Source organism: Rhinatrema bivittatum, chromosome 1, assembly GCF_901001135.1.
Source record: "Rhinatrema bivittatum chromosome 1, aRhiBiv1.1, whole genome shotgun sequence".
Lineage (NCBI taxonomy): Eukaryota > Metazoa > Chordata > Amphibia > Gymnophiona > Rhinatrematidae > Rhinatrema > Rhinatrema bivittatum.
Genome location: NC_042615.1, coordinates 241,962,034 through 241,976,735, shown reverse-complemented (window position 1 = coordinate 241,976,735; position 14,702 = coordinate 241,962,034). Strand labels below are relative to the sequence as shown.

The 14,702-nt window shown below is 40.3% G+C and overlaps 1 protein-coding gene across 2 annotated transcripts in view; it reads left to right on the top strand.

The window, feature by feature from the left end:
* Nucleotides 1-14,442, top strand: part of EIF2AK3 (eukaryotic translation initiation factor 2 alpha kinase 3) — a 168,958-nt gene extending 154,516 nt beyond the window's left edge. For both annotated transcript variants that reach the window (XM_029593131.1, XM_029593121.1), the window contains exons 16-17: nucleotides 7,753-7,815; nucleotides 13,230-14,442. In XM_029593131.1, coding sequence (XP_029448991.1) covers nucleotides 7,753-7,815; nucleotides 13,230-13,406 — 240 coding nt within the window. In that variant the 3' untranslated portion in view covers nucleotides 13,407-14,442. The remainder of the gene's footprint in view (nucleotides 1-7,752; nucleotides 7,816-13,229) is intronic.
* The last annotated feature ends 260 nt before the right edge of the window (nucleotides 14,443-14,702 follow it).

The following is a 14,702-nucleotide window of genomic DNA, read 5'->3' as shown; positions in this document are numbered from 1 at the left end:
TATATAGTTCTTTTCAACATTGTTTGTTGAAAAGATATTTAAGGATTAGCTCTTTTTTCTGTAAATAGTTATTGTGAGTGGTCGAGCCTTATTACAGGATGTATGTAACAGTGTCCCTAAATGCACACAGTTCATCTGGTAGTGTAGCACTTCCAAATCTGTACTGTATCTTGCCAAACTGCTGAGAAGGGCATCTGCCTTCACACAATGTATGATATTGTGGAATCTGAATAGATGTGCACCTGGGCATAGTCATAGTGAAGCTGCAAGGCTAGCTGTTCACGCAGGAAATCTAACTGAAAGGTCACTCAGGAAATCTAACTGAAGTGTACATCTCCTAAGGGATTGTTTTGCACTACTTTACTTTAGAAGCACATTATAAATTAGAAGGAAAGAGCTAAGTAACCCACATTCCAGTGGAAACACTGAGAGGAGAGGATCACCTTGCTGGTGGCTGAAAGGAATCAGTAAGTTTTTGCTTGGGACATTGACATTGACTTTTTTAAAAGTATTGGGGCAAAGTTAACTATTTGGGAATATTATTTAGTGTGTTTGTGCCTTTAATAGTCAGGCAGTGAATAAACAAGTTAGACTGTTTGCATTTTTAAATAGTCAGTCAATAAGGTAGCAGTAGGTAGGCAGTGAATACACAAAGGGGGGAGTAGCTGGCTTGTTACGGCGGTTACTACCCCAAACCAAATAAGCCTGTTACTTCTATTTCTATGCATATACAGCATAGTTCTCTGCTTCAACGGCAGGGGAGAAGAAAAAACTGATACTTCACGCATATCCAGCATAGCTCCCTGCTTCAACGGCAGGGGAGAAGAAAAAAGGGTTCACACTCACAAAGCGGGGAGTAGCTGGCTTGTTACGGCGGTTTCTACCCCAAACCAAATGTGCCTGATACTTCACTTTTGATGCATATCCAGCATGGCTCTCTGCTTCAACAGCATGGGAGAAGAATAAACTGATACCTCAAGCATATCCAGCATAGCTCCCTGCTTCAACGGCAGGGGAGAAGATAAACAACCAATAAGGGCTGTATAACATAGTCTGAGTAGAACAAATAAGCATGGGTGTAGCTTGCTTATTGCGGCGGTTACTACCCCTAACTTATCAGCTAGATATTCACTTGGATGCAGCTCCATCACTGCTTTCTACATTAATGGTGGGGGTGGAAAGGAAATAGAACCAAGAGCTAAGAGAAACAGATAAGTATGAGAGAAAAAAGTGTGTGAAGCTTGCTGGGCAGACTGGATGGGCCATTTGGTCTTCTTCTGCCGTCATTTCTATGTTTCTATGTAAGTTAGACTGTTTGTATTTTTAGTCAGTCAATAAGGTAGCAGTAGGTTGGCAGTGAATAAACAAGTTAGACTGTTTGTATTTAGTCAGTCAATAAGGTAGCAGTAGGTAGTGTGTTTATTTTTTAAAAGTCTGCCTGACTATTAAAGTGTCCTCCAGACTTTTAAAGAGCTAAGTGTTTTATTTAATAATAACTGAGTGCATTGTATTGAAAAACAAAAAAAAAAAAAACCACAAAAAAAAACCCCCCCCCACAAAAAAGTAGCCAGAAGCTAGAAATAAGCTAGGAGCAGTATATACCAAAGTAAAAAAGTTGAATAGTTCAGCTCAGTTACTCACCTTGGAAAGGTGTTGAGGTAGTGTGATTAGGTTTGAATAGGGAACAACATTTGTTAATCAAGGGAGCTGTGAGTCACTCAGGCTGACTAACTAAAGTTAGACTGTTTGTAATTCCCAACCCTCCCACCCCTCACCCACCCACCCCAAGCTCATCCCTTAATTTATAGGCAGGTGCCACTTGCACAAAAAAAACCAAAACCCATCAACAAAAACTTTATTGAGAATTCGATCAGACCCCAGTAGGCCACTACCAGACATATAGTGAATTCACTAATACATTTAAAGGAACTTAGACACATTCCTACTCCCATAGCAACCTAAAACTTAACTAGGAACTGATCAAAATTGAGATGAAGGCAGCAGTCCAGCAGCAAGAGGGGGGCTTCCCAGTCTTTTGCATCGAGTGTCACATGTATGATTTTTTACCCACCGGTGAGAAGTTGTACATGTGCATGCGATGCAAAGAGCTCCTGGCTCTCAGAGAACGAGTCCGATCTCTGGAGGCTAGAGTGGCAGACCTGGAGGAGCTGAGGGAGACAGAGAGGTATATAGACGAGACCTTCAGGGACATAGTCCAGTCCCAACTTCAGACTGGCAGCCCTGGTGCTGCTTTGGAGGAAGAAGGTCTCATAATGGGAGAGCACCAACCAGGTGTAGCAGGAAAGGATCCTGTAGCAAGGACCTGCTCTCTAGGTGATGCATTGTCCTTTCGCACTGAGGATATCTCCCCAAGGCCTACTGCCCAGGAGGGAAGGGTTAGGTCGGCCGTCATAGTTGGTGATTCGATTATTAGGAATGTAGATAGCTGGGTGGCGGGTGGGCGTGCGGATCGCCTGGTAACATGCCTACCTGGTGCGAAGGTGGCGGACCTCACGCGTCACCTAGATAGGATTTTAGACAGTGCTGGGGAGGAGCCAGCTGTTGTGGTACACGTGGGCACCAACGACATAGGAAAATGTGGGAGGGAGGTTCTGGAAGCCAAATTTAGGCTCTTAGGTAGAAAGATTAAATCCAGAACCTCCAGGGTAGCATTCTCTGAAATGCTCCCTGTTCCACGCGCAGGTCACCAGAGGCAGGCAGAGCTCCGGAGTCTCAATGCGTGGATGAGACGATGGTGCAAGGAAGAGGGATTCAGTTTTGTTAGGAACTGGGGAACCTTTTGGGGAAGGGGGAGTCTCTTCCGAAGGGATGGGCTCCACCTTAACCAGGGTGGAACCAGACTGCTGCGCCAACCTTTAAAAAGGAGATAGAGCAGCTTTTAAACTAGAACAAAGGGGAAAGCCGACAGTCGCTCAGCAGCGCATGGTTCGGAGAGATGTATCTTTAAAGGATACTAATGATGCATTAGAATTAGGGCATCCCGACAGTGAGGTTCCAATAATTAGAAAAGTAGTCCAAGTGCCTGTAACTAAAAACTCACCTGAGCTAAAAAATTCTAACTTATCCCTATCAATTAAAAAGCAGAATAAAAATACAAACAAAAACCAAACTTTGAAATGTTTGTATGCTAATGCCAGAAGTCTAAGAAGTAAGATGGGAGAATTAGAATGTATAGCAGTAAATGATGACATAGACTTAATTGGCATCTCAGAGACATGGTGGAAAGAGGATAACCAATGGGACAGTGCTATACCGGGGTACAAATTATATCGCAATGACAGAGAGGAGCAGTCGGGAGGAGGTGTGGCGCTTTATGTCCGGGATGGCATAGAGTCCAACAGGATAAACATCCTGCATGAGACTAAATACAAAATTGAATCTTTATGGGTAGAAATCCCTTGTGTATCAGGGAAGACTACAGTGATAGGGGTATACTACCGTCCACCTGGTCAAGATGGTGAGATGGACAGTGAAATGCTAAGAGAAATTAGGGAAGCTAACCAAATTGGTAGTGCAGTAATAATGGGAGACTTCAATACCCCAATATAGACTGGGTAAATGTATCATCGGGTCACGCTAGAGAGATAACGTTCCTGGATGGAATAAATGATAGCTTTATGGAGTAATTGGTTCAGGAACCGACGAGAGAGGGAGCAATTTTAGATCTAATTCTCAGTGGAGCACAGGACTTGGTGAGAGAGGTAACGGTGGTGGGGCCGCTTGGCAATAGTGATCATAATATGATCAAATTTGATGACTGGAAAAGGAACAGTGTGCAAATCCAAGGCTCTCGTGCTAAACTTTCAAAAGGGAAACTTTGATAAAATGAGAAAAATTGTTAGAAAAAAACTGAAAGGAGCAGCTACAAAAGTAAAAAATGTCCAAGAGGCGTGGTCATTGTTAAAAAATACCATTCTAGAATCACAGTCCAGATGTATTCCACACATTAAGAAAGGTGGAAAGAAGGCAAAACGATTACCGGCATGGTTAAAAGGGGAGGTGAAAGAAGCTATTTTAGCCAAAAGATCTTCATTCAAAAATTGGAAGAAGGATCCAACAGAAGAAAATAGGATAAAGCATAAACATTGGCAAGTTAAATGTAAGACATTGATAAGACAGGCTAAGAGAGAATTTGAAAAGAAGTTGGCTGTAGAGGCAAAAACTCACAGTAAAAACTTTTTAAAATATATCCGAAGCAGAAAGCCCGTGAGGGAGTCAGTTGGACCGTTAGATGATCGAGGGGTTAAAGGGGCACTTACAGAAGATAAGGCCATCGCGGAAAGATTAAATGATTTCTTTGCTTCAGTGTTTACTGAAGAGGATGTTGGGGAGGAACCCGTAATGGAGAAGGTTTTCATGGGTAATGATTCAGATGGACTGAATCAAATCACGGTGAACCTAGAAGATGTGGTAGGCCTGATTGACAAACTGAAGAGTAGTAAATCACCTGGACCGGATGGTATACACCCCAGAGTTCTGAAGGAACTAAAAACTGAAATTTCAGACCTATTAGTAAAAATTTGTAACTTATCATTAAAATCATCCATTGTACCTGAAGACTGGAGGATAGCAAATGTAACCCCAATATTTAAAAAGGGCTCCAGGGGCGATCCGGGAAACTACAGACCGGTTAGCCTGACTTCAGTGCCAGGAAAAATAGTGGAAAGTGTTCTAAACATCAAAATCACAGAACATATAGAAAGACATGGTTTAATGGAACAAAGTCAGCATGGCTTTACCCAGGGCAAGTCTTGCCTCACAAATCTGCTTCACTTTTTTGAAGGAGTTAATAAACATGTGGATAAAGGTGAACCGGTAGATATAGTATACTTGGATTTTCAGAAGGCGTTTGACAAAGTTCCTCATGAGAGGCTTCTAGGAAAAGTAAAAAGTCATGGGATAGGTGGCGATGTCCTTTCGTGGATTGCAAACTGGCTAAAAGACAGGAAACAGAGAGTAGGATTAAATGGGCAATTTTCTCAGTGGAAGGGAGTGGACAGTGGAGTGCCTCAGGGATCTGTATTGGGACCCTTACTGTTCAATATATTTATAAATGATCTGGAAAGAAATACGACGAGTGAGATAATCAAATTTGCAGATGACACAAAATTGTTCAGAGTAGTTAAATCACAAGCAGATTGTGATAAATTGCAGGAAGACCTTGTGAGACTGGAAAATTGGGCATCCAAATGGCAGATGAAATTTAATGTGGATAAGTGCAAGGTGATGCATATAGGGAAAAATAACCCATGCTATAATTACACGATGTTGGGTTCCATATTAGGTGCTACAACCCAAGAAAGAGATCTAGGTGTCATAGTGGATAACACATTGAAATCGTCGGTTCAGTGTGCTGCGGCAGTCAAAAAAGCAAACAGAATGTTGGGAATTATTAGAAAAGGAATGATGAATAAAACGGAAAATGTCATAATGCCTCTGTATCGCTCCATGGTGAGACCGCACCTTGAATACTGTGTACAATTCTGGTCGCCGCATCTCAAAAAAGATATAATTGCGATGGAGAAGGTACAGAGAAGGGCTACCAAAATGATAAGGGGAATGGAACAACTCCCCTATGAGGAAAGACTAAAGAGGTTAGGACTTTTCAGCTTAGAGAAGAGACGACTGAGGGGGGATATGATAGAGGTGTTTAAAATCATGAGAGGTCTAGAACGGGTAGATGTGAATCGGTTATTTACTCTTTCGGATAGTAGAAAGACTAGGGGACACTCCATGAAGTTAGCATGGGGCACATTTAAAACTAATCGGAGAAAGTTCTTTTTTACTCAACGCACAATTAAACTCTGGAATTTGTTGCCAGAGAATGTGGTTCGTGCAGTTAGTATAGCTGTGTTTAAAAAAGGATTGGATAAGTTCTTGGAGGAGAAGTCCATTACCTGCTATTAAGTTCACTTAGAGAATAGCCACTGCCATTAGCAATGGTTACATGGAATAGACTTAGTTTTTGGGTACTTGCCAGGTTCTTATGGCCTGGATTGGCCACTGTTGGAAACAGGATGCTGGGCTTGATGGACCCTTGGTCTGACCCAGTATGGCATTTTCTTATGTTCTTATGTCACGAGTGGGAATGAAGGAAAACATCACAAATTGCCTTTCCAAGATGGAGGCTTACGGGGTACTTGGTCTTAGACCTAAGAGGGTGGACAGCGGGATGCGCCTCTGGCATTATGATATAAATTGATGAGATTGGGTTGAGAGTAGTAGACTACTAAGTAGGTGCAGCTTTCTGCATGTGCATTAAGGGGGTTGAGAGTAATAGACTAGACCCTTGATTGGCTTTAGGATATAGCAAGTGATATAAAGATATGATTCAGGGAAATGCGTAATCAAATTGTAACCTTTTGGTTGGTTCTGATTGATTTCCCTGATAAGTGGGAATTGTTGTCTGTCTGGGCTTGTAACAGACAGAGCAGCTTTGAGACTGTTAGCTTGTCCTGTTTTTTTTTTTCTCTTTCACGATAAAAGCCACAAAGAGGAAGCCCAAGTTTGTTGTGAAATAATTCTGTTAATGCCACTTTTATTTGCGGAAACTGCTCCTGGAAGAAGCTATCCGGGGGTGGGGGTGGTGGGGGGTGTCTGCCTGTAGCCTTATACAGGTTGGCTCTTTTTCATAACAGGAAACCCACAATATTCTGGGGGAGAAAAATGGAAAGTGGACAATTTCCTTAAACAAGTAAAAATAATTCTTCACAACTTTACATATTTTCCCCTTATTCTGCACACCGTAAATTTCCTGGGTGGAAACTGGTAGCACACATTTCTTTTTGTGGGCTTGATTTTCAAAGCAGCTTAAGCACATAAAACCCACTTTTATGCATAGAAGTAACATTTTGAAAATCCGTGAAAGGATGCACAAAACCCCATTTTGCAGATACTTTTATCTGTACTAGGAAGGGGGACGGGGAAAACATTTACTTGCATACTTTTGGTTTTTGAAAGCATGCCCCTTAATGCACAGGCAGAAAGCTGCACCTAATCAGAAGCAGGTGTAACTGTCTATGAGCATGTGTATGCGTGTTATCAAGACAACGCACACATTTTCAGCAGACCTTGGCAGATAAGTACGCTTTTAAAATTCAGGCCAAAGTCTGCAGGTTCAAAGTAGCTGCAGTTTTTAGCCTTAAGTAGGCTGTCCTAAAATTACCCTCTGTATGTCCTAAGTACAAATATAAGGGTTCTGTCTCTTTCCTTCTTCTTAACTGCAGGTTTGCACCTCTACCATCTGCTAGAGACAGAGAAATACTGAGGGACTGCAGGTGACACTCTTGGTTATGTAGCAGTGCCTCAAAGTTTTTAGCTCTCTGTCTCCATCTGCTGGTAGGGATGCAAACCCTACTTGTATGGACTGATCTAGGGTATGAACAGGAACTCTTTATTTTCAAACAAAAACATTTAAATATTGCAAACATTGAAAGGAGACAGCTACACTATTTATCCATCAAATTCCATCGCTTCAAGTATATATCAATGCACTATATAAAGATTATTATTAGTGTACAAAGAGTTCAGTAAAGAACCACAGCCTCATTTAACTATATATTTATGATTACTTTTGATCTGTATTTATGTATAATTATTTTTATATGCTGTAACCCACTTCAGGCACATTTCTTTGGAAGGAGCAAGAGAAATCGCAATAAATACATTTTACTTGGGGGTGGAAGTATGCAAAAGGCAGTGAAACATTAATGAACTTTTGTGTCCTTTCAGATATTAACTGAAGTGAGAAGTTTGATGTTTCCACAGCTGTTCAGCCAGAAATATGTTCAAGAGGTAATTTTTGTTTAAACATCACCTCCTGTGATTGCATTTTTTACTCTATTAACTTTATAAAGAAAGGCAATGGGTCTGAGATGGTTGTGCAGAATGTGCTTCTCAGCTTTCCTCACAGTTTTCTTTCCTGACCTATTTGTTTAATGGCTAAGAGGAAAGAAAATATTTAATTTTTTTGGCTGAGAAACACCAGCTTTCATTTCTCCCCTTTCAAATGAAGAGAAGCTTTTTGGGGTTACTATCTAGGGAGCTGGGGAATTGAAGCTTTTCAGCTTCTTCCTCCAGTGCTCACCTGGTCACCAAGTGCCCAAAACAGGACCTTCCATCTGTATTTAATTTACTAGAGTTTTCTGTGAAGTTGTTATAAGCCACTTCTACTCCCCAAGGTTTAGCGGTAGACTGGTGTCTTTCTCAGTTAGATGAGGAGTTTCTTGCTGTAGTGGAGTTTTTTTTCCAGGGGGGGAAGGGAAGCTGCAGGAAGAAGTGCAGAGTATATACAGGACAGCAAGGATGTTGTCGATTGGCATCTGTGCATGTAGCTGGTTGCTTGGATTTGTCGGAGAGATCAGGAGTGATGATTGAATCCACAGTGTCTGTATTTTCAGCTGGATATTTGAGACTGGAGAGAAGAGTATCTTTTGCCATGTGCGGCCACAACTCAGGTGTCTGCTGTCTCAGATTCCCTTGGTGGTAGAAGAAGTGTTGTCTTTGAGAGGTAGATGCTGGTTTGGATTTGTATGGGAATCCCCCTTCACAACCTCCTCCTAATGTTTTGCAATGTTTGGGTGTGGAGAAGACTTTGGTGAATGTACTAGATTATCTTTTATCACAGTCTGATAGAAGAAAATAGGGCAACATCTGCTGACTTCAGCTTGGCTGCTTTGTACTTGATTCTCCACTGTATCAGGAACCTGTAAAGTGAATAAAGGACTGGTTTAATATGGTCCTTTGTATATGAGCCAGAGATGATACGAGAGGCAGAATTTAGACTATGTGTGATGCTGTAAGCATGTTTACCAGCAAACCCATGTGGTGGTTTCACAGGAGGGGGAGTTTCACATTAAGCAGACCCTTCATGAAGCGTTTAACCAAGAGCAGAGAAGACGCCATCATTCCCTACTCCAGGAATTTGTCTTACATTCTAATTTAGACAAAGAAGTAAATAGTCAAGGAGAAAAGGCAGAGGTTAACGTTGGCATACCACTTGGAAAACATTTTCCAGGTCTAGTAGACTGTTTCTTGGACTATAGGAGTGCCTGGGCTACCTCCTTTGACAGCCAAGCGAAGAAATTATTGTTCTTTCTACATCCATATGGTCGGTGCCAGCATAGCAGTGTTTGGATGAAGATTGTTCCATGAACCGGGGAGATTAGGTTTGGCAAAGGAGGAAGATGAATCTGTTCTTTGATAGAGAGCTGTAGGAGCAGGGGGAAACATTCTTGCCTGGGCCAGGCTGGGGCTATTAGAATTAGCATTCCCTGTTTCTCTTTTAATTTGGCCGGAGATTTTGATATTAACGGTATTGGGGGGAGGCATATTGGAAGCCTGTCCCCCATTGAAACAAGAATACATCATTGAATCAGAAAGGCTTCTTGAGCAAAACTCTCAAACTTTCTTGTTGCACTAGATAGCAAACATCTATGTCTGGAGTGCCCTACAACTGGAAGATCGTCACTTGATTGCTTCAGGACCATTCTTGTGGGTCTAGTATTCTGCTCAGATTGTCTGCTAGCATGCTCTCTGCTAGTAGGTTACACAGAGAAAAGTATTGTGATTATAGCCCATTGCCCAGTTCTTATGGCTTCTAGACACAGTGGCTCTTTGGTATAGGCGTATGGCTACAAGAGGTCTTGGGTTCAACTCTCAGACAAACCCTTTTCTTTGTGCATCTGGAACAGATGGATATGAGAGATCTGAGGTTAATACTAGTCTAGGATTTCGTTTCTATAGAAGGTCAGTGGGAAAAACTAAAAGGAGATATAATAAGGGCAACTAACATTTTTGTTAGTAATATAAATAAAGGGAAGAGAAAAAAAGACATGGTTTTCTGAAGAAGTAGCTGAAAATGTAAGGGAGAAAAGGTTAGCATTTATAAACTACAAGAGATGCAGAAAGAGGAAGGCAGGTGATATTATCTGGAAAAATTGATATCGCAAAAATTCAAATAGAAGAAAAAGTAGCAAATACAGTAAAACGGGGGTACAAGACTTTTATTTATTTTTTTTTTTTTTAGATATGTTAGTGATAGAAGGAAGTGCAAAAGTGGCATTGTGAGTCTCAAAGGTGAAGGGGAGGAATAAGTAGAGGCTATGAGTAAAAAGCAAAATTGCTTAACAAATATTTCTGTTCAGTGTTCTCTGTGGAAGGAACTGGAGCAGGACACATAAAACAAACTCAAATAAGATTGGAAGTGAGGTAAATCTCGATTGATTTTCAGAACAATGTGTTCATGAGGAGCTAACGAAACTTAAAGTAGATAAGGCGATACATCTAAGTGTACCAAGGGAAGTTAGAGCTGTCCTGGCAGCTCCTCTGGCTGACGCTTCCAATGCTTCTTTAGAGTCTGGAGTAGTTCCAGAGGACTGGAAAAGGGCGATGTGGTTCCTGTTCACAAAAGTGGAAGTAAAGAGGAGGCTGGGAACTAAAGGCCGGATAGTCTGACCTCTGTGGTGAGAAAACGAATGGAATCTCTGCTAAAACAGAGGATAGTGTAATTCTTGGAGCCAATGGATTGCAAGATCCGAGGCAGCATGGTTTTACCTGAGAATCTTGTCAGACAAATCTGATCAATTTCTTTGATTGAATGACCAAAGAGCTGGATCAAGGGAGAGTGCTAGACGTAGTGTACTTGAATTTCAGCAAGGCCTTTGACACAGTTCCACACAGAAGACAATAAATAAATTGTACGTCCTTGGTATGGATCCTAGAGTGACTAACTGGGTTAGAAATTGGCTGAGTGGGATGTGATAAAGGATAGTGGTAAATGGTGTTTTCTCTGAAGAGGGGGTTGTTACTAGCGGTGTGCCTCGGGGATTGGTCCTTGGACCAGTTCTTTTCAACAGTTTTATGAGCAACATAATGGAAGGGTTGTCGGGGAAAGGTTTTTCATTTTGCCAATGATACCAAAATCTGTAACAGGGTGGACAGCCAGGAAGGAGTGGAAAACATGAGGAGGGATCTAGCAAAGCTTGAGGGGAATGGTCAACAATCTGGCAGCTAAGATTTAATGCTAAAAAATGCAGAGTAAATCATTTAAGGTGCAAACACCCAAGAGAAAAGTATAGTATTGGAGGTGAAATTCTTCTAAGCACAAGGGAAGAACGGGATCTAAGAATAATTGTATCTGATGATCTTAAAATGGCAAACAGGTGGGAAAAGTGGCGGTAAAACCCAGAAAGATGCTTGGCTGCATAGGGAGAGGAATGATCAGCAGAAAAAGGAAGGTGATATTGCCCCTGTATAGGTCTCTGATGAGAGCTCACTTGGAATACTGTGTACAATTCTGGAGACTGCACCTTCAAAAGGATATAAACAGGATGGAGTCGGTTCAGAGGGTGGCAACTAAAATGGTCAGTGGTCTTTATTCTAAAGCATATGAGGATAGACTTAAAAGGTCTAAACATGTATACCCTAGAGGAAAAACGAGATAGGGGAGATATGATAGAGATATTCAAATATTTCAAAGGTTTCCATGCACAGGAGGTGGTGAGCCTTTTTCAATAGAAAGGAGGCTCTAGAACAGTGATTCCCAACCCTGTTCTGGGGACCCCCAAGCCAGTTGGGTTTTCAGGATATACCCAATGAACATGCATGAGAGAAAATTTGCATGCACTGACTCCATAACATGCACATTTTCTCTCATGTATATTCATTGTGGATATTCTGAAAACCCGAATGGCTAGGGGGTCCCCAGGACAGGGTTGGGAACTACTGCTCTAGAACAAGGGATCATGAAATGACGTTGAAAGGAGGTAGACTCAGGAGTCATCTTAGGAAATATTTCTTTATAGAGAGGGTGGTGGATTGTGTGGAATAGCCTCCCAGTGGAAGTGGTGGAGGCAAAAACAGTATCTGAATTCAAGAAAGCATAAGATAAATACAGGGGATCTTTAAGGAAGTGATGAGAATTATAATGCTAAATTAATTGGACGGGTAGGCAGACTGGATAGGCTATAAGGTCTTTTTCTGCCATGTTTCTAAGTGATTAGAAGGAGCCTGTTAATTTTGCTTGGTGACACAAAATAAGGTCACCTGGTTATTCATTTGTACAAGGATAACTATTAGAAGGCTGACAAGACCAGCTTTATAGTTTAACTCCAGCAGATTGATTGGATAGGTGATTTTCTTTAGGGGATCATAGGCCTTGTATTTGTAGACCTCGTATATGGGCTTCCCACCCCTGAGAGAAGTATCTGTGGTCAGAACCACTTGATGAGATGGCTTGTTGAACAGCAGCCATGTCCTAGTATGCTAAAACTGCGAACCACCTTTATTGGCCCCTGAAGCAGATATTTTTTATTGTCAAAACATTGACAGTGTTGAGTTGAGACCTCCCATGGATTTAATTGCTTAAGAAGTTACAACTCCTCTGAACATCACAATAGATTGCTCAAGTCCTGCTGTCTCTCCTTGTGACCTTGGGCAAGTCACTTTACCCTCCATTGCCTCAGGTACAAAAACTTAGATTGTAAGCCCTCTGGGGATAGAGAAATACTTACAGTACCTGAATGTAAAACCGGTGTGATATCTCGATTGAGATCGAATGTCGGTATATAAAAATAATAAATTAAAATTAAAAAAAAAAAAAGTTAAGTAGTAAGTGGACTATTTTTAATAAGTAGACCATTTTAGTGTTTTTTCCATGGGAGACTAATTTATATTGCTTCATGGTGGTATTATTGTATACCCTTGCAAGTTTTTTGATTCCTTGGACTGCAGGATTTAAACAGCTGCTGCAATTTGTTTTTAGCTGCATACAAACTAAAAAAAAAAAAAAAAACCCCAAGAGATTTCATACTTTTCCATCAAAACTTATAAAATAATACAAGGCCAAATATTTGCTGCATAGAATGTCTGGATTGGTTTGTAAACACATTTAAAAGTTGATGTATGTGACAAAAAATGAAACTAGAAGTCCTTTGAAGCATTCATTTTCATGATGTAGTTACACAGTTGTTTAGGTAGGAAGAGGACCAATGGTCCATCTAGTCCATCCTTCTGATTACCTAACATTTCTGTATCGTTTGCTTCTTAGCCCTTCAACGTATATGTGTTTAAGTCTTCTGTGGTTCCTGTGGAAATGTAATAGTGTGTTCTGCTTCATGTTCCTCTTTCTCAGACGCATACTGTTGTATAAATGTGGTGCAGAATGTACAATGAAAAGTGAGGGATTTTGTTTGTTTTTGATTTTTTAGCACAGCATGGTAAAACACATGCTTTCTCCAAATCCTAATGAAAGACCTGAGGCTGTAGACATCATAGAAAGTCCATTATTTGAAGATTTGGAACTTCCAGGGAAACAGGTGCTCAGACAGAGGTCACGGACAATGAGTACATCTGGAATTATACACACTCGGCAGCCCAGTAAATAAGGCACAGTGGCCTTCAGGAGATTAACACGGCCTAAGAATGTGCACAAGACATTTTCAGAAAATGTGTGGCAAACTTGCTTTGGTGACATTTACTTTTTCATAATGGTATTTAGTTTGATTGACACAAAGTATTGGTATCAAGGTTTTGGCAAATCATCTTGCTTATAAAGTTGGGTTTATTTTCTGGTAGAGACCAGTATCCAAATGAATTAATTCTTCAGACTTTCTCCTTCCATCACAGTCAGCTGTTCTTTCAGGCACAAGTAACACGGTTTACCAGCTTGTTAAACTTTTTTCTTGCTAATGTCCACTTGTCTGATAAGATTGAAGCTAAATTCATAAGATGTAAATAGATATCTATTTTTATAGATTAAATCAGTCACAAAATTCCTGATGAATTATGTAGTCCTAAATACGTTTCTGTCTTTGGAAGTGGAAGGTACTTCCGACAAGCATTCGAAAGAACTATGATTCCATTTTGTTGTAATGTGTAAAGTACAAGTCACACTATTTTTGAAGGGTGAATACCCCAGCAGTATCATACTATCAGATTTTTTGTGTAGAAATTGGTCTTTTTTGTCACATATATGTAATTTTTGCCTCTTAGACAGCTTTAGAGAAAGTAAAATGTATTTTTCATTAACAAAAACCAGACATCTAGAAAAGAAGAAGGGATGATAGATACTGGTGTACTGCTTTACTATACTTTATTAGAGAAACAATAAGCACATTATGAAAATGAAAATCTTACAATGATGAAACAAAGTATAATGAAATCTTAAAGTGACCTGTTTAATCTTCTAGATTTTTAACTTTTAAAAAAAAAAGTTAATTATTGGCATTTTTGTTGAACCAAGTAATAAGCATCTAATGCCTGATTTCACTGTAAATATGTTCATTTTTATTTATAATAATGCAGAATCAATCCATTGGGTTGGTAGTGTACAGGAAGCACTTATTGCAAAAATTATCAAGTGCATTGAATATTGTGACTTCTTTCAAGTCTAAATGATTTAATAAAAACATGTTTGTTTAAGTGTCATGTTTCTAAAATATTTTTAGAAAAACGTTTGTGGTTGTCTTCAATATTATTTGTACCTTGACGAATGTCCATGAAGTAAAAGGGAGGCTATTCGCTTGTTAGACGCTGACAATTCTTTTCATAGGGTTGAATGGAATTGCTGGGGGTTGGGCTCAATATTCTTAGATGGATCAGTAGTCTCTATAAAGATTTAAAAGTCATATAGTAATGTAGATGATGGCATAAAAAGACCAATTGGCCCAGATAATTTACCC